This window comes from Mirounga angustirostris, unplaced genomic scaffold (genome assembly GCF_029215605.1).
Source record: "Mirounga angustirostris isolate CCGP_5_RB_7025 unplaced genomic scaffold, mMirAng1.0.hap1 SCAF_13, whole genome shotgun sequence".
Classification (NCBI taxonomy): Eukaryota; Metazoa; Chordata; class Mammalia; order Carnivora; family Phocidae; genus Mirounga; species Mirounga angustirostris.
In genome coordinates, this window is record NW_026991721.1 from 103,952,468 (window position 1) to 103,974,562 (window position 22,095).

The window sequence follows — 22,095 nt, forward strand, 5'->3', positions numbered from 1 at the left end:
CTAACAGTAGGGGACTTTAATACCCCACCTCCATCAATGGATAGATCATCTGGACAGAAAATCAATGAGGAAACATTGGGCTTAAACAGTACATTAGACCACATGAACTTAACAGGGATATACAAAACATTTCATCTAAAAATTGCAGAATACACATACTTTTCAAGTGTAAATAGAACATTCTCCAAGAGAGATCCCATGTTAGGCCACAAAACCAGTCTCAAATTAAAGATTCAAATCATATCAACCATCATAGTGATACAGGCCTAGCTCAAAAAATAAGAAAAATCACAAAATAAACAATAACTTTACACTGACAAGAACCAGAAAAAGAACAGATAAAGCCCAAAGTTATGAGAAGGAAGAACATAAAGATCAGAGGGGAAATAAATGAAATAGAGTCTCAAAAAACAATAGAAGGGGCGCCTGGGTGGCTCAGTAGGTTAAGTGTCTGACTTTGGCTCGGGTCCTGGGATCAAGCCCTGTGTCGGGCTCCCCACTCAGCAGGGAGTTGGCTTATCCTTCTCCCTCTGGCCCCCCATTCATCCTCTTGCTCTCTCTCAAATAAATAAAATCTTAAAAAAAAAAAACAGAAAATATCAATAGAATGAAAGCTGGTTCTGTGAAAAGACATTTTAAAAACTGATAAACTGCTAACCATACTCATCAAGAAAAAAAAGAGAAAATCTCCCCCCAAAAATCACAAATGAAGTTATAACCCACACCACAGAAATACAAAGAATTTTTCTTTTTTTTTAAGATTTTATTTATTTATTTGACAGAGACAGCGAGAGCAGGAACACAAGCAGGGGGTGTGGGAGAGGGAGAAGCAGGCTTCCCACGGAGCAGGGAGCCCAATGCGGGGCTCGATCCCAGAACCCCAGGATCATGACCTGAGCCGAAGGCAGACGTTTAACGACTGAGCCACCCAGGCACCCCAATACAAAGAATTATAAGTGATAACTAGAATTACATTACAACAAACTGAAAAATCTAGGTAACGATAAATTCCTAGAAACACACAACCTTCCAAGACTGAATCACAAAGAAATAGACAATCTGAAAAGACTGATTACAAGTAATGAAACTGAAACAATAATTTTAACACTCCCAAAATACAAAAGTCCAGGACCAGGCAGTTTCACAGGTGAGTTCTAACATTTAAAGAAGAGTCAGTACCTATCTTCCTCAAACTGCTCCCAAAAATAGAACAGGAAGCAACACTCCCATACTCATTTCACAGGACAAGCATTACCCAGATACCAAAACCAGACAATAACACCACAAAAAAAAAAAAAAAAAAAAACTATTAACCACTATCTCTGATAAACACAGATGCAAAAATCCTCAACAAAATATTAGCAAACCCAGACTTAATACAATTCCTATCAAAATACCAACAGCATTTTTTCACCGAACTGGAAAAAATAACCTTAAAATTTGTATGGAACCACAAAGACCTTGAAAAGCCAAAGCAATCTTAAAAAAGAAAAACAAAACTGAAGGTATCACAATTCCAGATTTCAAGTTACACTACAAAGTGGTAGTGATTAAAACAGTATGATACTGGCATTAAAAATAGACACACAGGTCAAAGGAATAATACCCAGAAATCAACCCACAACTATATGGTCAACTAATATTTGACAAAGTAGGAAAGACTATCCAATGGGAAAAAGTCAGCCTCTCCAAGAAGTAATATTGGGAAAACTAGGCAGCCACATCAGAAGAATTAAACTAGAGCACTTTGTTATACCACACACAAAAATAAACTTAAAATGGATTAGAGACCTAAATGTTGAGACCTGAAACCATAAAAATTCTTAGAGAGAGCACAGACATAATCTCTGACATCAGCCACAGCACCATTTTTCTAGATATGTCTGAGACAAGGGAAATATAAAAGCAAAAATAAACTACTGGGACTATATCAAAATAAAAAGTTTCTGCACAGCAAAGGAAACAAATCAACAAAACTAAAAGAAACCTACATAATGGGAGACGATATTTGCAAATGACATATCCGACAAGTGTTAGTATCCAAAATATATAAAGAACTGATTTAACACAATACACGAAAAATCCAAATAAAAAATGGGCAGAACACTATCATTTTCCCAAAGAAGACCTATGGATGGCCAACAGACACAGGAAAAGAGGCTCAACATCACTCATCACCAAGGAAATGTAAATCAAAACCACAATGAGATACGGCCTCACGTCAGTCAGAATGGCTCAAATCAACAACACAAGAAACAACAGGTGCTGACGAGAATGTGGAGAAAGGTGAACACTTTTGCACTGCTGGTGGGAATGCAAGCTGGTACAGCCATTCTGGAAAACAGTATGGAGGTTCCTCAAAAAGTTAAAAATAGGGGTGCCTGGATGGCTCAGTTGGTTAAGTGCTGCACTCTTGATTTCAGCTCAGGTCATGATCTCAGGGTCATGAGATTGAGCCCCACATAGGGCTCTGTGCTCAGCACAGAGTCTGCCTGTCCCTCCCCCTCCCCCCCACCCCTCCCCCAGCTTGTGCATGCACTCACACTCTCTCTAATATATAAATAAAATCTTTAAAAAAAATACTAGACACCTTTGTCTAAAGAGCCCTTAAAAAAAAAAAAAAGTTAAAAATAGAACTACCCTAGGATCTAGCAATCGCACCAGTAGGTATTTACCCAAAGAATACAAAAATACTAATTCAAAAGGATACATGCACCCTGAATGGCAGCATTATCTACAAAAGCCAAATTATGGAAACAGCCCAAGTGTCCATCAACTGATGAATGTATAAAGAGATGGTGTATATATAAACAATGGAATATTACTCAGCCATAAAAAAGAATGAAATCTTGCCATTTGCAATGACATGGATGGAGCTACAGTATACTATGCTAAGTGAAATAAGTCAGAGAAAGGCAAATACTTTATGGTGTCACTCATATGTGGAATTTAAGAAACAAAACAAATGAGCAAAGGAAAACAAGAGAAAGAGAGGCAAACCAAGAAATAGACTCTTAACTATAGAGAACTGATGGTTACGAGAGGGGAGGTGAGTGGAGAGATGTGGGAAATACAGGGTGGAGATTAGAGTACACTTATTATGATGAAAAAAATAAAATGATAAAAAATATATTAGCAAACCAGATCCAACAATACATTACAAGAATCATACACCACAATCAAGTGGGATTTATTCCACAGATGCAAGAACAGTTCAACATCTGCAAATCCACATGATATATACCACGTTAATAAAACGAAGGATTAAAATCATATGATCTCAATAGATGCAGAAAAAGTATATGACCGGGGCGCCTGAGTGGCTCAGTTGTTAAGCGTCTGCCTTTGGCTCGGGTCATGATCCCAGGGCCCTGGGATCAAGCCCCACATCCGGCTCCCTGCTCCATGGAGAGCCTGCTTCTCCCTCTCCCGCTCCCCCTGCTTGTGCTCCCTCTCTCGCTGTGTCTCTCTCTGTCAAATAAATAAATAAAATCTTTAAAAAAAAAAAAGAAAAGAAAAAGTATATGACCAAATTCAACATCCATTCATGATAAAAATTCTCAACAAAGTGGGTATGGAAGGAACATACCTCAATATAATAAAGGCCACATATGACAAACTCAAAACTAACATCATACTCAATGGTAAAAAACTAAAAGCTTTTCCTAGCCAGAGCAATTAGGCAAGAAAAAGAAATAAAAGGCATCCAAATAGAAAAGGAAGAAGTAAAACTGTCACTATCTGCTGATACAGGATACTATATATAAAAAACCCTGAAGACTCAACCAAAAAAGTATGAGAACCAATACATGAATTCAGTAAAGTCACAGATACAAAATTAACATATAGAAATCATTTGTGTTTCCATATACTAATAACAAGCAATAAGAAAGAAATTAAGAAAACAGTCCCATTTACAAATGCACCAAAAAATAACAAAATACCTAAGAATTAACAAAAAGATAAAAAAATTTTTAAAGTACCCATACTCTGAAAACTTTAAGACACTCATGAAAGAAACTAAAGACTACACAAATGGAAAGATGTCTCGAGCTCACAGATAGTAAATATATTGTTAAAATGTCCATACTACACAAAGCAATCTACAGATTCAATGCAATCCCCACTGAAATAACAATGGCATTTTCACAGAAATAGAACAAAGAATTCTAAAATTTGCATGAAACCACAAAGACCCCAAATAACCAAAGCAATCTTGAGAAAGAAAAACAAAGCTGGAGGTACCACAATCCCAGATTTCAAACTGTATTACAAAGCTATCATAACCAAAACAGTATGGTACTGGCATGAAATGGACACATAGATCAATGTAATAGAATACAGAGCCCAGAAATAAACCCACACATATATTAATTAATCTATGACAAAAGAGAAAAGAATATACAATGGAGAAAAGACAGTCTCTTCTATTCATAGTGTTAAGAAAACTGGACAGATACATGCAAAAAAGTCAAACTGGACCACTATCTTATACAACATACAAAAATAAACTCGAAATGGATTAAAGATTTGAACATAAGATCTGAAAGCATAAAACTCTTAGAAGAAAACATAGGCAGTGATCTCTTGGCCTTAGCAACATTCCTCTTGATATGTCTCCTCAGGCAAGGGAAACAAAAGCAAAAACAAGCTATTAGGACTTCATCAAAGTAAAAAGTTTTTGTACAATAAAGGAAACCATCAAGAAAATGAAAAGGCAACCTACTAAATGGAAAAAGATATCTGCAAATGACATATCTGACAAGTGGTTAATATCCTTCATATATCATGATATATAATATCCTATAATATCCTATTTATATACAATATGTCATATATACATTATATATATAAAGAACTTCTACAACTCAACACCAAAAAACAAACAACCCAATTAAAAAGGGGGCTTAGGACTTGGATATTTTCCCAAAGACATACAGTTCCCAAAGACATACAGTTTCCCAAAGGCAAACAGGCATATGAAAAGATGCTCCATGGCACCAACCATCAGAGAAATCCAAATCAAAACCACCATGAGCTATCACCTCACACCTGCCAGACTGGCTGATACCAAAAAGAAGTAAGTGTTGGCGCGAGCATGTGGAGAAAAGAGAACCCAGCTGCTCTGTGGGTGGGAATGTGAATTGATGCAACCACTGTGGAAAACAGGACGGAGGTTCCTCAAAGAAATTAAAAATGGAACTACCATACGATCCAACAATTCCAGTTCTGGGTATTTATCCAAAGAAAATAACACGAATTTGAAGAGATATATACAGCCCTATGTTCACTGTAGCATTACGTACAATAGCCTAGATACGGGAGCAACCCAAGTGTCCATCAATAGATGAGTGGATAAAAAAGATGTGGTATATTTATATAAAGGAACATTATTCAGCCATAAAAAAGAATGAGATCTTGCCACCTGCAACAACATGGGCAGACCTAGAGAATATTATGCTTAAGGGAAGTAAGTCAGAAAAAGACAAATACCATATAATTTCACTTACATGTGGAATCCAAAAAAAACAAAACAAAACAACAACAACAACAAAAAGCAGAAAGAGACCCATAAATACAGAAAACAAACTGATGATTGCCAGAGCGGAGAGGGATGGGCAAAATGGGTGAAAGGCAGTGGGAGATACAAGCTTCCAGTTATGGAATGACAAAGTCACAGGGATGAAAGGCACAGCACAGGGGACAGTCAGCGGTACTGTGATAGCGTCATATGGTGACAGGTGGCAGCTACACTTGTGAGCACACGAAAACATACAGACTTGTTGAATCAGTATGTTGTACACCTGAAACTAATGTAATTATGTGCTAACTATACTTCAGTTAAAAAAATAAAGTTTAGGGCGCCTGGGGGGCTCAGTTGGTTAAGCGACTGCCTTCGGCTCAGGTCATGATCCTGGAGTCCCGGGATCGAGTCCCGCATCGGGCTCCCTGCTCAGCAGAGGGTCTGCTTCTCCCTCTGCCCTCTTCCCTCTCGTGCTCTCTGTCTCTCATTCTCTCTCTCAAATAAATAAATAAAATATTTTAAAATAATATCTTTTAAAATAAGTAAAGCTTGGGCGCCTGGGTGGCTCAGTTGGTTAAGCGACTGCCTTCGGCTCAGGTCATGATCCTGGAGTCCTGGGATCGCGTCCCACATCGGGCTCCCTGCTCGGCGGGGACCCTGCTTCTCCCTCTGACCCTCCCCCTTCTCATGCTCTCGCTCTCTCTCTCAAATAAATAAATAAAATCTTTAAAAATAAAAATAATAAAGTTTAAAAAAAATTTTTTTTAAACACTGTCTTCTGGGGCACCTGGGTGGCTCAGTTGGTTAAGCGGCTGCCTTTGGCTCAGGTCATGATCCTGGAGTCCTGGGATCGAGTCCTACATTGGGCTCCCAGCTCAGTGGGAGCCTGTCTTCTCCCTCTGACCCTCTTCCCTCTCATGCTGTTTCTCTCTCTCTCTCTCTAATAAATAAAATCTTTAAAAACAAAACAAAACAGTCTTGCTTTCTTCTGCTGCTGAGCCAGCAATGTTCTGAATTATTCAACCTCTTAGATATTTTCTTAAAAGGAACTAGTCCAAATACTCAAATGGTACCTTTCCCAAGTAAATTAACAAACAGATTTACAGGCTGTTTAGAGTACAATAATCTCAGAGAACCTGACCAATTCAGATACCCTCACAAAAATTGACTTTCTGGACCTTCAGAATTGATAATCAGAACCCTAGATGACAGTGACCCCACCAGGATGCCAGCCTACCTGTTTAAATGAAATCTCCACCTCTTTCCTGTCAACTGCCACAGTGCTCCAATATTTATAGAAAAAAGAAGGACAAGACAAAAGGACAAACCTTTCCACCAATGATGAGACCAGCTGAAAAGTCATGATTCTTTCCTACTTTTCGGAGAACCTCAAAGGTCTGATAGGCCAGTTCTCTCGTAGGTGATATAATCAGAACCCCCAGCCCATCTGTTGAGGTCCACTGTAGACGATATAAGGCTTCCAGCACCTCAAAAAAGACAGCAAATTTGTGTTTAGTAAGTCTTTCAGAAGGCAGCATTTTGATTCCTGAACCGACCCTGCTCCTCCAAATCAAAGGCACCTTCCAAGCAGAGGACATACCAGTCACAAGTGTCATCCAATCAGAAAGAACAACTCTTTGCTTTGTTTTTTTCTTTTTCTTCTAGCCACCAGATCCCTCAAGTCATAGAGGGAAGGAAACATAAACCTCACAGCAGGTCAGCTGCCGCCAGAGCCCTGGCAGGAGACTGGCAATCAGTGAGAGCTACGTGCAGCCCTCAAACTATTAAAACAGATATCGGAAAAATATCTGTCACCATTTTCTGAACAGAAACCACATTAAACTTTCATCTGTGTAGTTACTATAATTATACAGTGACTGAACTTTCTAGTTGTAGAGAAACATCGTTTTGAAAAATTGGATTTAAGGGAAAAATGGTTTTGCAGTACTTGGAACAAAAACTCAAATGTGACTTTTCTAAGCCAATTATTTTGAGGAATTAAATTATGAGACCAACTGCATAACTGAGATATAAGTACCTTCCTAAGAGGCTCTATTGTTTCACTGCTCAAAAATGACAGCTAGCAATGTCCTGGAAAATTCTCAATGAATCACCAATCTCCTTAAAGTAAGCATATTTCAGCTTTATCCTAAACAAGTGGCAAGTATAAATGCAACTGGCAGGTTTGCAAGCATGAGTGCATAAACAGCCTCCCCAGCCTGCCCCAGCGGTCCTACAACAGGGCGGAACCATTCTCACCTGCCGCTTGGAAGACCCACATGCTTCAGGAATGCAAAGGCTTGTCGAGGCACAGTAATTCACGAATTCAAGAAGTTACTAAGTGCCCACCATGTGCAAGGCACCGTGTTAGGACGGAGGAAATATGGTGGAGAACAGAACAGTTGGGGCCCCGCCTGACACAGTTTGCAATCTAGCCAAAGAAATCCAACAGGAAACAACTCTCTACATCATGATTTCTACCTAGGCATAGAATGTTTTAAAAGCATGTAATAGAGGACCTGACCCAATATAAAAAAAGTACTTACTGGAACAAGGAAAGCCAAAGTCTTGCCAGATCCCGTCTTGGCAGCGCCAAGAACATCTTTACCTTGCAAAGCCAGTCCAATGGTCTGCTTCTGTATCTCAGTTACCAAACGGTACTGGGCTTCTTGCAAACCTGCCAGGGCGGAGGGGAAGAGAGTGACACTTTAGAAAATCCCCGTAAATAGGAGTACGGGCTGAACTGTGCCCCCTAAAACTCGTACACTGAAGCCCTAACACCCAGTACCTTAGAATGTGACAGTATTCAGAAAGCCTCTGAAGTGGTGGTTAAGTTCATGAGCCCTGATCTGATGTCACTGGTGTCCTTATAAGGGGAAATTTGGACACAAAAAGAGACACCAACAGTATGACTGCACAGTGGGACAACCACATGAGATGCAGCAAGAGAGCAGTCATCTGTAAGCCAAGGAGAGAGTCCCAGAAAAGAGCCTTCCAGGACGGCTCTCGGAGGAAACTAACCCTGAAAGCATCTCCATCTTTGGACTTGTAGCCTTCAGAACTGTGAGAAAATTCATTTCTGTTGTTTAAGCCCCCACCTCCCAGTCTGAGATTTTGTTCTGGTGGCCCTAACACATGAATATAAAAGATGTCACTTTTGTTGTCTTATTCATTTTAACTAACATAACTAGATTTTATTTTAATTACTGAGAGGCCCTGGCATCTTGTTTTTTCAGTACTGTTTTTTAGTTCAGAAAGGGTGAGAACGACAAATCGGTAATACTCGAATGAATTAATATTGTTTCTTGGTGTTAGAGGTTCAAGATAACAAAATTATTTGCCAAAGTAATATCTTTCAAGTTAAATGCTCTAAATCTTTTTCCATTTATAAAAAACATCAAGAAACCCAACAACACGTCCCAAAATCACCATATGCCTACCTTTCAATGTTTTTTTAGACAAAGGGAAATCTGAAAATCTTGTAATTTCATTTACATTTATCTGAAAAAAGAAAAAGGAGACTGTGTCAGCTAAGAAAAAATAATGTACAATATAATTCATCTGTTTTACAACAAGGCCATTTTCGTTTACATTGTGCTGCCTGGCTAGTCCTTGGTACTACAGGATTGAATTCAACCATCACTTCTAATTAAAAACCATCATCTTCTAGAAAGAAATATGCCTTAAGGAAGCTGTCATGAATCAAAAATATAAGCTTGTAACAATTTAAATTGGTTAAAAAAAAAAAAACCCTCATTCATTCAAAACACACACAAACCACCACCACCACAACCCTCCTTCACCTCTGAGAACACAGTAAATCATCACCACGTCAATTTTAGGAAGAAACTCTACCTTCAGTCCATCCTTCAAGGAATATTAAGAAATAAGGGGCAAAATGACTATAAGCCACAGAACACAACGAGAATACTTCTATTTACACACTTTGGAGAACAGATTGAAGTTAACTAGAGAAATGTATCTTGTTAGCACAAATCTTTTCAAGTTTTAACCATCCATCAGTGGCATGCCAAATCCAACCTGACAACTCCTCATTTAGGGGTACAGTGAAGAAGAGGGCATTAACAATAAACAGAAGAAATGTCTCCGTCATGCTCTGAAGCCACAGTAAGTAACATTTTGCCCTTTAACTTTACATTATCTAAATGTTCATTACTGATGTTCTTCATTAGCATAAACCCAATTTTCTGAATTTCATTTCAGCTACTCAGGAAAATTATTTTATTACAGATGCTGAAAGCAGGAACTCCTGTTCAGATCTGGGAATATGCTGCCAAATTATTCATGACTCACAAAAGGGAAAAGTTGCATTTGTAAGGTTCATTTATTTAAATTACACTCCAGGCAGTAAAGGGATGACAGCTTTTATTTCATTTTACAGTCTACATATCATCTTTCCCAAGATCCTTAATGTAGCCCAGATAGGGTTATTCTCTGTCCTCACATGCTGAAAACACGAATATTAACACATTGCCTTAATCCCTACAAATCATTCCAGAGAAGAGTGAAGAGGAATAATCACGTAAGAGAAAAACTCATGAGAATACTGTGTCCCATCAGGTAAATCTCCCAAACACAACATCAATATTAGAGGCAGTCCACCCATGCACTTGTGATATCATCAGCTAAAAAGCTGTTTTCACAAAGAAGAGAAGGCTTGCAGGAGGAGCCAGATGAGCGACACACTGGTCAGCCTCCATCAGAGATACGGCATGGGCAAAGTGGGCTCCTCCAAGGAAATACTGCACATCTCTGTCTAGCCTGCCGACCTCCTAACAGGAAGTCTGGAAGAATGGAACTATTCCAGCACTCTGCCGGCCATTACAATGTAGAGCTACCCAACATATTCTTAGAAAGAAGTCAAAGAAACAGAAGGAAATAATTACGCCACCGATGAACTAGAACGGGAGTCAGCAAACTATGGCCCAATCCAACCGGCTGCCTGTTCTTGCAAACAGTTTTCCTGGAGCACTGCTACAGCCTCGCATTTACATAGCGTCTCTGTGGTTATGACAGAGATCACATGGCCCACAAAGCCTAATACTGACTATCTGGCCTGTTACAGAAAAAGGTTGCCAACCTTGTTCCAGAAGACTCTCAGTTACATTCCAAGGAATATTTAGAACTCACAGAAGTCGGCTATGTTCCTACAAAGTAACGCTCTAGCTCCCCTTCGGCCCTTTCTTTTCTTAAAAACAAATCACTCCTGTCTTCCAGTGCTCACACTCCCTCTGAAATCTGCGCCCCTCTTCTAAACTCAGAGAACAGATGTTTCAGCAACAGTACTTGTCCGGGACTTCCCAGCACTGGTGGGAAAGCTGGAGGGGCGGAGGGGAGAACAGGGTGGATACCACTCACCACCCCCAGGACTTCCTCCAACACTCTTCTCACAACTCTCGTTTCTCACAAAAGTGAAAAATGCTTTCACAGCCTCAAAGCAGGAGAAGAAAATAGAAGAACGTCCTCGAATGCTCCACCTCCTGCAATCATGACAAGAAAAGCAATCTGCCTCAAACGACGCCAAATTCTGATTAAAGGGGGGAAACGTGGATTAGAGCACAGGGTTCCTAACCAGCACTAGCTGACGACTATCAAAGGCAGTCTAAATGAACCCCAGGTGCAGAGATGGAGTCTCTCAGCGACAGTAACCACAGGTGCCGAACTGAAACAAAGAGCTCAACGTTTCTCCACAAGCTTCAATCCCAACTCTCCATCAGAACCCCCAACACACACCCCCTACGTGGTGGCCTTAGAAATAAACCACCCAGATCTCGGGCTGCGGGGAGCACCGTTGAAGGACGAGCCGTAGTCGATGAGTGGATCCTCCAGAGCCACCACTGACAGCACCATGCTTCCCTGGCTGCTCCCGATGACTCAGATCAGCAGCACAACCGGAGACCCTTCCTGCCCCATTCCTGCAGGACCGGACAGTCCCCTCGAGGGCAGCTTTGGATCCAGGACACCCCATCAGCATAAGCCTTCTTAGACTGTGCCGCAGCCTGAGACTCTTCCTACTGACTCCTCCTTCCGTCCTCCCTCCTTTCCCTATTTCTGTTCCTTCTCCTTCACTTCTGCAGACACTGCCCCCCAATAAATCTCCAATTCACTTAATCCCAACTTGGTACCTGCCTCTCGGAAGACCTAAGACCTAGACAATAGCAACAACAGTCTCCGACCTGGTCACAGCCTCCACAGCCTGTACAGCTTGGCTATGTTCTCTAACTGCTCCCAGAGACTCCCCACTGCTTCCAGATAGTTTCCAAATATCGCCTCTGTATGAATTTCCCACAGGGGCTGAAACAAATGACCACCAACAGTGGCTTAAACCAACATCAATTTATTAACTTAAACTCTGCAAGTCAGAAGTCCAAAATGGGTCTCACTCAGCTAAAATTCTTTCTGGTAACTACAGGAGAGAATCCACTTCCTTGCTCTCTCCAGCTTCCACAGACTTCCTTGGACTGGCTTACGTCCCTCTTCCATCTTCAAAACCAGCCAGCAATGGTCTTCCCGTCTCCCTCACTTCACAGCATTCCCACACCACTGCCTCTCTCCTCCACATTTCAGGACCCTTGGGTCATCACACTGGGCCCACCTGGATATTCCAGATCCCCCTATGTTAAGGTGAGCTAATCAGCAATCTTAATTACCCTTTGCCATGTAACTTATTCACAGGCTCAGGGTTAGGATGCAGACATCTTTAGGAGACCATTATTTTAACTATTACAGCCTCCAAAACCATTGACAATCCACCTCTGACCCTTTTCTGCAACCTCATCTGAAGCCAGTTCAGGAACACATACCACAGTCCACAGAGCATCTCCCTCTCAAAGAACACCACGTGTTATCACATCTTTTTGTATATCCTTGTGTTGCTCCCTCAACATACAATGTTCTTGCCAATCTATTCTATCTGGAGAACACATCATTCAAGAACTAGCTCCACTCATGGCTACCACAAACTGCTGGACAGTCTGTGCCCCACACAGAGGCATATGGAGGCTGAAATCCAGCTCACACTCAGCTCCACAAGCCAGGCCTGAGGCTGCAAAGACAAAGAGGAAGGGCAGGATGCCCAGAGGAAACACATTTTTCTAATTCACCTAGCCAGAAAGGGCAGGGACAGAATAACTCAACCTCTTTCCCCCTAATTACACCACCCTCTAACTCCACAGCACTGTACATATTTAAGATTTTAACATTTATCAAAATGTATCAACCCCCCACCTCCGTAGGGACACAGACATGTATTTTTTCCTATCTATTTTGACCTAGACCTCAACAAGTACCTTGTCAAACTGTTCCAGATATTTCTGAATCAAACTGTTCAGTGTTTTCCCAGTGAGCCTACTGAACACCATCCTTGTATTATAAACACGCTGTAATAATAGTTTTATGCACAGACGCTATCATCGGAGGAACCCTGCGTGAGGGTCTGCACCTTAGTTACCTAGACAATCTGCTGTAACTGTATTCTAGTATTGCTGGCCCTGGCATTTGATTTCAAAGTGCATTTCTTTCCTCACAAAATCTTAATATTTCTAAGATTAAAAATAAAGAAATAAAACACAATACTTACAGGAAAAATTTGTTCCTTCCGTATAGTGAAAAGGTTAGAATTTAAACATTCGTGAGGTGCAACGCAGTAAAGTGTCGTAATTTGGCACTCTAGCATCAGACCTAGGCTACCTGAGTTAGAACTTTTTCACTACTAGCTGTTTAAGCTTGCAGAAATTATTTAATCTTGCTCTTCCTTAACGCTTCTCACCCATATAATGGAAACAGTCTCATAGTGTCATCTATTGTGAGGATATGGCAAGTCAACATGTAAAAAGCTTCATAAGTGTTAGTAATTGTAATTCAAACAGAGACCAAAAAGAATTGACCTATGTTACCAACCAGAATAAAGCCATCTGGAAAAGGTCCTTGTGCCCCAAACAACATCTAAACACTGAGAGCCTACTCCAGGACAAGCACTATGCTACCAGTGTCTGGAAGCACGAAGGTGAGGGTGTCGAAGATTTCTGACCGTCAGGGGTTGATGGTCTAGTGGGAAAGTTAAGAAAGCAGCTCAAGGGCGCCTGGGTGGCTCAGTCGTTAAGCGTCTGCCTTCGGCTCAGGTCATGATCCCAGGGTCCTGGGATAGAGCCCCACATTGGGCTCCCTGCTCGGCGGGAAGCCTGCTTCTCCCTCTCCCACTCCCCCTGCTTGTGTTCCTGCTCTCGCTATGTCTCTCTCTGTCAAAAAAATAAATAAAATCTTTAAAAAAAAAAAAAAAGAAAAGAAAGCAGCTCAACACAGAAGCCAATCATCACAGCCTGGTGATAATGTTGTAATAAAAGTGTATACAGAACGCTACACACAGCAGCCCTAACTCCACTTGGGGAGGTCAGGAAGAAAAGTTTAAATCTTGAAGGACGGGTAGGTGTTCCTAGAGTGGGAGAATGCGGGAGCTCACTGCAAGCGGTGGAAACATCAAGTACCAAGACAAGAAGCATCAGGGAGCGGGGCACCTGGGTGGTTCATTTAGCTAAGCCTCTGACTTCAGCTCAGATCATGATCTAAGGGTCCTGAGATCAAGCCCCAGGTCAGGCTCCCCACTTGGCCAGGAGCCTGCTTCTCCCTCTTCCTCTGCCCCTTCCTCTGCTCCTGCTCTCTCTCTCAAATAGGTAAATAAAATATTTGAATAATCTCTAAAAAAAAAAAAAAAAAAAAGTAGCAGCATCGGAGAACACGGCCAATTCATGAAATTACAAGTTGTTCTTGCATGTATGCTTACCACACACCACTTGTTTTACATGCATTACCTCTTTGACCTCTACAACACTCTGGGTAGCTAGTAATCTCTGCTGAACGAAAGAAACTGAGACTTAGGAATATTAAGAAACTTGGCTACTCAATACCCCAACTGTGTGAGATTTAAACCAGGTCTGCCTGACCACAAATAACTTACTCTTCTGCTGGAGTAGAACGTGTTGACACATGAAAGTATCTGACCATTTTCCTGAAAGTAACTGTGAGCCAAGGGAGGGTTTTAATCAAGAATAAGATGACTGGATTTTCATCTTGGAAAGAATCATTCTGCCAGCAATACAGAAGATAGATCAGAGGGGGATAAGACCTAAGGGCCAAATCCAGCCACCAGTTTTCCTGACTGAAGTTTTGTTGGAACACAGCTATACCCATGTGTTTAAGTATTTCCACGGCAGCTTCTGTGTTACAATGGCAGAGTTGAGGGGTTCCACCTTCCTGACCTGCAAAGCTGAAGCCATGGTACTTATCTGGTCCTTTACTGAAAGAGCTTACTAATCCCTATTACAAGCAATAGCTACCATAGTAATCCATGCAAGAGTTTATGGGGCCTGAACTAAGGCACAGCAGGAGGGATGGAGTAACTTTTTAAAAATCTAAGAGGCAGAAAGGATTATCAGTGTGACTGGATGTAAGATGTGCTGAGAGGAAAGTCTCTAGGATTACTCCTAGGTTTCTAGCTCAGCAGTCTGCTTAGATAGTAGGGCTAGCATGTGGTGGACCAAATAACAGCCCCAAATACATCCATATGCTAACCTCCAGAACTGTGAATATTATCTCAGATGGCAAAAGTGATTTTGTCCAGGTCGTTATCAAAGATCTTGAGATGAGCAAGTATCTTCAATATTTTGGGTGGGCCCTAAATGCAATCAGAAGTATCTTTATTTTAAAAGGGCAGAAGTAGATTTGACACAGAACCAAAGGCAATGTGTCCGTGGAGGCAGAAATGGAGTGGTGCAGACACAAGCCAAGGAATGCAACCACCAGAAGCCAGAGCTAGCAAGAAACGGATTTTCCCCGAGAGCCTCCAGATGGAGCACGGCCTTGATGACACCTTGATTCCAGCCCAATGAAATGGATTTCAGACTTCTGGCTTCCAGAACTATCACTTTAAGCCATGGAGTTTGTGGCAATTTGTTACAGTGGCAAGAGGGAACTAATACACAGGACTGTGAATTGGGGAGTCAAAGATAATGAGCTCAGTTTTGGACTTGTGTATTTAAGGTATCCTGACAGGTAAAGACAACCAGCACAGTCAGAAGAAAAGAATACAAACTCAGAAGGCTGAGGGTAGAATACAAAAAGGAGTCACCAGTCCACAGGAATAAGCACTGCTGTTACACAAGAGAAGAAAGAAAGGCTGAGACTAGATCCCTCAAGCAAGTCTAGTCAAAGAACACTCTAAAATGCAATCTAATAGTTTACAGTGGTTTCTTAAGATGCTGTGCATACAGCAATAGTAGAAATAATGTAACAGCTAATATATTTATATGTATCAGGCACTGCCTAGAATGCTTAACATGCGTTCTTACTACCGCCTCCCAACAACTTATGAAATAGATATTATGATGCCTTTTAAAGATAAGAAAAAGGAAGCAGAGTAAATAACCTGCCCAAAGTCACTCATCTGGTGATCAAAAGCCAGGATCAAATTGTCATTTATCTTAACATAAAAGCCCAAACAGAAATACAGGTTATCTATCTAATCTTACTGTTGACCTAAGAGGCATTTAACGGAAAGCTATACAAGCATGACACTCGATGACTATAATTCCAGAAATGTCCCATATATTAAATCCTTGATTGTACCGTACCAGAAGGGGGCAATCACTGAGAGGCTGAATGAGGTGGGTGAAGGCCAAAAGAAGGGGTTTGTGGCGGGCCGAGGAGAAGGGGTACTGACCATGCCCAGGAGGCTGAGGGGGCGGGGGGAAAGGACAAGAGGTCAAAATGATAACCACAGGGCTACCCATCCGGGAACATCCACTACAACGGAGGATGGCAGATGGCAGAAACACACCAGGAGTCCAGCTTTCCTATGCCAGTTCTTGGACAGGGAGAGGAACCAAGAAGAGAAAAGGAGATGAGCACAGGAAGGAAGGCGGATGAGGTCGAGGTCTGCAGATCGGGCATAAGGGTCAAAGGCAAAGCCCTTGGACTTGGAAAGACATGGGTCTGGGTTCCAATTCCATACCACCTACTAACATGCGAGCTTAAAACAAGCTCCTTATCTTCTCGGAGCCTCAGTGTTCTCACCTGTAAAATGGGAATACGACCCATACCTCAGTTCAAGTCACATAATTAATGTAAAGCACACGGGCAGTGCCTGAAAACCCAGGTGTCCTTATTATCACTACTGTCGTTAGTACTACTGCGCGTATTACCCTGTTTCACTACTAACTCCTCGCTCTCAAGCGCCACTGCGTTTCCATTACTTTATCAAGAGCGGTGCGGCGAGCAGAAGAGCGGCCTGGGTGGTCCAGGGGCCTGGGCCGGCGCCCGGCAGACCGCCTGTGGGTCACCCCACCCCCATCTCCAGCCCGGCGGACGGCCGGCTTGCCCGCCCCCGCCCAGGCCCCGGTGACAGAGCTCCATCGCCGCGGGAACTCGCGGCCCCGCCGCCCCCGCCGCCCCCCGCCGCCGGCCCGCGCCCCCCGCCGCCCCCCGCGCCGGCCTCACCTTCTCGTAGTTCTGCACGAGGCGGCCGATGGCCTCGCGTTCCGCCTGCCACTCGGGCTTCTTCAGCTGCTGCCTCAACTGCTTCTTTTGGCTCTGCTTATGGCTGTGCTTCTTCTTCCAACGGCTGAAGCTCCGCACCGGGTCGGGCCGGCCTCCTGGCCCCCGAGGGCCGGCCGTTTTGCCCATCGCTGCCGCGGCAGAGACAGCCCAGACCGCCGCCAGACACGAGACACCTCAGGCCAGGCGGAGCGACGGCACGGAGGGAACGCGGAACCAGCGTGGGGAGAGCGGGGCGACCACGCGTGCGCGGAACCTGGGACCCGCCCCCGAGCTTTTGAAACCGGGGCACTCGCGTTGACTGCAAGGGGAAAGTGGACGCTGATTGGTGACGTGCATTCCGCAGGGCGTAGCGGGCCAGCCGCGGGGAAACGGAGGCGGAGCGATCTGAGGAAGAGGGCGGGGCTAGCGGCCCCAGGAGTGCGCCGGCTCTTTAAATTGACGCAGGCGCGCAGGTGGCTGTTACTATGGTGACGTCACACTACTTCAGCGCTGTTAAGACACGCTTGCCCTGGGTTTACCTTGGCAAAGCGGGCGCGTGCGCACGCACACACACGCGCACACACACACACACACACACGTGCTCTGTCTGTGAATTATAATTGTGATCCCCGTTTTGTGTTTTTCAGCCCAGGAAACTGAAAGACTTGCCCAAAGCTCAAACAGCTATATAATAACTTCCGATTTCAATCCGAGTCAGGCCACCCCCCTAGGAATAAAAAATGAATATTCTAGGTGGCTCAGTCATTGAGCGTCTGCCTTCAGCTCAGGTCATGATCCCAGGGTCCTGGGATCGAACCCCCACATCAGGCTCCCTACTCTGCAGGAAGCCTGCTTCTCCCCCTCCCACTCCCCCTGCTTGTGTTCCCTCTCTCGCTGTGTCTCTCTCTGTCAAATAAATCTTAAAAAAAAAATTAATATTCTATATTCTAATGTCCCTCAAGGTTTTGCCTTTTATCCAACTCCTCAGACTCTGCTGTAGCAATAGGGAACTGAAGCAGAGTCTAACTGAATTTGCATTAAAATGCAGTTATGAAGACAAAATGAAAACTAAAAATAAAGAATTGAAAGAAAAGTTATTTGCAAGTTGGCCATTTACATGAATTGACCTTCAATGGGTTGGTTTTTTGACCCATTTATCTGGAGCGACCACTGGTGTACACTTAAGGGTGGGGGCAGAGTTGTGGTGGGGAAAACCAGGATTAGGTTCAAAGTTCACATGCAGACTGTTCAGGCCCTCAAATTATTTTTTCAAGACCACATAGCCAGATGACTACCCCAAACACGTCCATTCCCTAGACAGAAGATGGTTGGGGAAGGGTTGGGGAGGCGGGCGGCTGTGAACTGGAGAATCTTCACACCCAGAGTCTCTACATGTGGTGGAGGGTAAAGCTCAATAAGGGGAGGTTATTCAAAAGTATATACATCCACAAAAAATTAAAAATAGAACGACCATATGATCCAACAATTCTATTCCTGGATATATACACAAAAGAATGGAAAGCAGGGTCTGAAAGAGATGTTTACATAGCCATATTCATAACAGCATTGTTCCCAATATCCAAAAAGTAGAAGCAACCCATGTGTCCATCCAGGAATAGTAGATAAGCAAAATGTGGTATATAGGTAAGATGGAATACCACTGAGCCTTAAAAACAAAGGAAATCCTGACAATGCTGCAATATGGATGAACCTTGAGGACATCATGCTAAGTGAAATCAGCCAGTCACAAAAGTAAAAATCCTGTATGAATCTACATATCTGAGATACTTAGGGTAGTCAAATCAGAAATGAAAGTAGAATGGAGGTTGTCAGGAGCCAAGGTGAGGGAAAAATGTGGAGTTACTGTTTAATGAGCATGAAGTTTCAGTTTTGTAGGATGAAAACAGTTCTGGAGATGGTAGCACAACAGTGCAAGTGCACTTAATGCCACAAAACCATACACTTAAAAATGGTTTGAAGGGTAAATTTTATGTGTATTTTATCACAATTTTTAAAATTGTTCTTAATTTCTTTTAAGTACCTATATACAACAAATGAGGCTCTAAGGGGTGCCTGGGTGGTTCAGTCGGTTAAGCGTTTTCGGCTCAGGTCATGATCCCGGGGTCCTGGGATCAAGCCCCAGATCGGGCTCCCTGCTCAGCGGGAAGCCTGCTTCTCCCTCTCCCACTCTCCCTGCTTGTGTTCCCTCTCTAGCTCTCTCTCTCTCTGTCAAACAAATAAATAAAATCTTTAAAACAACAACAACAAATGAGACGCAGCTCTGTCACTCTTCTACAGTTAAAGCAGCCAGGTATATTCATACCTCAGGCAAAAAAAACTGAAACAGTCATCTCTAGGAAAACTGGCCTAAGAGTAAGACTTGGACCTAATGGCATTTAGGCAACCACGAAAGAAATGTCCAATTGCTAAGCTGTCCTCTCTTCAGTGAAACCCACCAGTTAATAAGCTCTTCCATTCACTCATCTTTTCCAATCAGCCTTACTCAAATGTGAAAGAATAACCAAAGACCACCAAATGTTTGAGGAAATCCTTTAACTTAAAAGTTTGGAGCTAAGGGACGCCTGGGTGGCTCAGTCGGTTGGGCGTCTGCCTTTGGCTCAGGTCATGATCCCAGGGTCCTGGGATCAAGTCCCGCACTGGGATCCCTGCTCCGTGGGAAGCCTGCTTCTCCCTCTGCCTCTGTCTCTCTCTCTCCCTGTCTCTCATGAATAAATAAATAAAATCTTAAAAAAAAAAAAGTTTGGAGCTAAAACTAATAAACCAATGCAGAAAGCAAAAGAAATCCTCAAAATAAATAATTATTAATATTTTTGGAAACATAAGGCATTGTTACCCATGAATAAGAACAAAAACTATTCAGAGAATGAAATAGAAGTGTCTTAATGGAAGTGATTTTGTTTGTTATGGAAATGAAATTTTTGACATAAAATAATAGAAAACTCCAAGTCTAACACAATGAAGAACTCAATCTCACATTCTAAAGTCATTAGGATGAAATAATTTGTAATACGAATAGTTCACATCTTGATTGCATAAAATGACACCTGTATGATGATTTCATTGCTTATTTGCTCCAATACCTTGTTTTCTGTAGAAATGATCCCTATACAGGCTTTCAGTTGTGACATTGAGGACATTAGTTTTTACAACATTTCAATATTGACACTCTATGTTCTCCACTGCCAACCAATGTTCAGAAAGCTCCTAAAGAGCTGAAAAGGAGGGCGCCTGGGTGGCTCAGTTGTTAAGCAACTGCCTTCGGCTCAGGTCATGGTCCCAGGGTCCTGGGATCGAGTCCCATATCGGGCTCTCTCCTCTGCGGGAAGCCTGCTTCTCCCTCTCCCACTCCCCCTGCTTGTGTTCCCTCTCTCACTGTGTCTCTCTCTGTCAAATAAATAAATAAAATCTTTAAAAAAAAAAAAAGAAAAAAGAGCTGAAAAGGATTTGGAAACATGCCTGGTAACTAGTACTACAAATAGGCAAAACTTCAATTGGGGGAGCAGTTATCCTAAAATTTGCTGGAGCAGTGAGGGAGGAAAGTGTAATATTTGTTCCTCATGATTGATACCTTACATAATATTATTCATCAGTTACTCTCTACTATAAATTTTTACATAGTTGTTTATCATCATAATTCTTCAAATTACATGTCTCTAAAACTGTGAAAAGACCATTATATTCTTTCTGTATTTTAAAACTTTTTTTAAAAAGATTACCTTGTTTGAAGGGTGCCTGGGTGGCTCAGTCGGTTAGGCGTCTGACTCTTGGTTTCCACTCAGGTTATGATCTCAGGGTCGTGAGATCGAGACCCATATTTGGGCCCTCATCAGCTGATGAGGAACAAATATTACAAATATTACACTTTCCTCCCTCACTGCTGATTATCTTGTTTGAGAAAGCAGTAATACTCCACTAGTGATGAACACAACTGTCCCCCAAATCTCAGTTTATAAATACCATTTTCCCCAATCAAATGAATCAGAGATCTTTGGAGAAATAGCTAATTCCAGGGTTGGGACAGAGAAGTATAAGATATCTTGAGGTGCTGGAAAATAAAGAAGAGCTCAAAGACCGATGGAAATGGAGGGCATTTATGATCTAGGTGGTAGTTATAAGAATGTTTGCCTTTGGGGCACCTGGGTGGCTCAGTCGTTAAGCGTCTGCCTTCGGCTCAGGTCATGATCCCAGGGTCCTGGGATCGAGCCCCACATCGAGCCCCACATCAGGCTCCCTGCTCAGCGGGAAGCCTGCTTCTCCCTCTCTCACTCCCCCCTGCTTGTGTTCCCTCTCTCACTGTGTTTCTCTCTGTCAAATAAATAAAATAAAATCTTTAAAAAAAAAAAAAAAGAATGTTTGCCTTAAATACTTTTATTTCATTAGGCTTTATACTCATTTTATGTAGTTTTCTATAGGTATGTTCTATTTTCAATAAAAATGGTTTGTTTTTTTATAGAGAGAGAGACACACACACGTGTGCACCCATGTGAGGTGGGGGAGAGGTAGAGGTGGGGAGAGAATCTTAAGCAGGCTCCACACCCAGGGCAGATCCCAATCTCACAACCCTGAGATCATGACCTGAACCAAAATCAAGAGTAGAACACTTAACTGAGCCACCCAGGCGCCCCAATAAAAATGGTTTAAAATATAAAATGTCCACACTAAATTAGTACTGGGATGATGGGGCCCAGGGCAGCCTTCCCCTAAATATGCCACTTTGGCATGTTAATTATTTTGAATTAAAATTACTTAAGAAACAGCTGCTACAAGAATACTCTGACGTTCTTGACTTCCTGAAAGCTGGAATTAAATCTCCCATGTGCAAAGTACCCTCCTTATACCAGGAAGAAAAGAGACAGACACCCCTATCACCAATATAGGGAATTCAAGGCTGAGAAGGTCCTGTGAACAAACCTTGTTACTTCTTTACTAATTTAGTACCCCAAGCCAGAGCTTTCTCTTGTCAATTCTTCACAAATGTATTGTTTCTTTGTCTAAAAGAT

The 22,095-nt window shown here is 42.3% G+C and overlaps 1 protein-coding gene across 3 annotated transcripts in view; it reads right to left on the reverse strand.

Annotated features, from left to right (window-relative positions):
* DDX10 (DEAD-box helicase 10) overlaps positions 1–17,332 on the reverse strand; it is a 329,122-nt gene extending 311,790 nt beyond the window's left edge. For 2 of the 3 annotated variants that reach the window (XM_064577487.1, XM_045895094.3), the window contains exons 1-4: positions 17,036–17,331; positions 8,965–9,025; positions 8,071–8,201; positions 6,853–7,011 (exon numbers count right to left, since the gene is read on the reverse strand). In XM_064577487.1, coding sequence (XP_064433557.1) covers positions 6,853–7,011; positions 8,071–8,201; positions 8,965–9,025; positions 17,036–17,221 — 537 coding nt within the window. In that variant the 5' untranslated portion in view covers positions 17,222–17,331. Of the gene's footprint in view, positions 1–6,852; positions 7,012–8,070; positions 8,202–8,964; positions 9,026–17,035 lie in introns of all 3 variants that reach the window. The other variant, XM_045895095.3, reaches the window with a different exon arrangement.
* Positions 17,333–22,095: the final 4,763 nt, after the last annotated feature.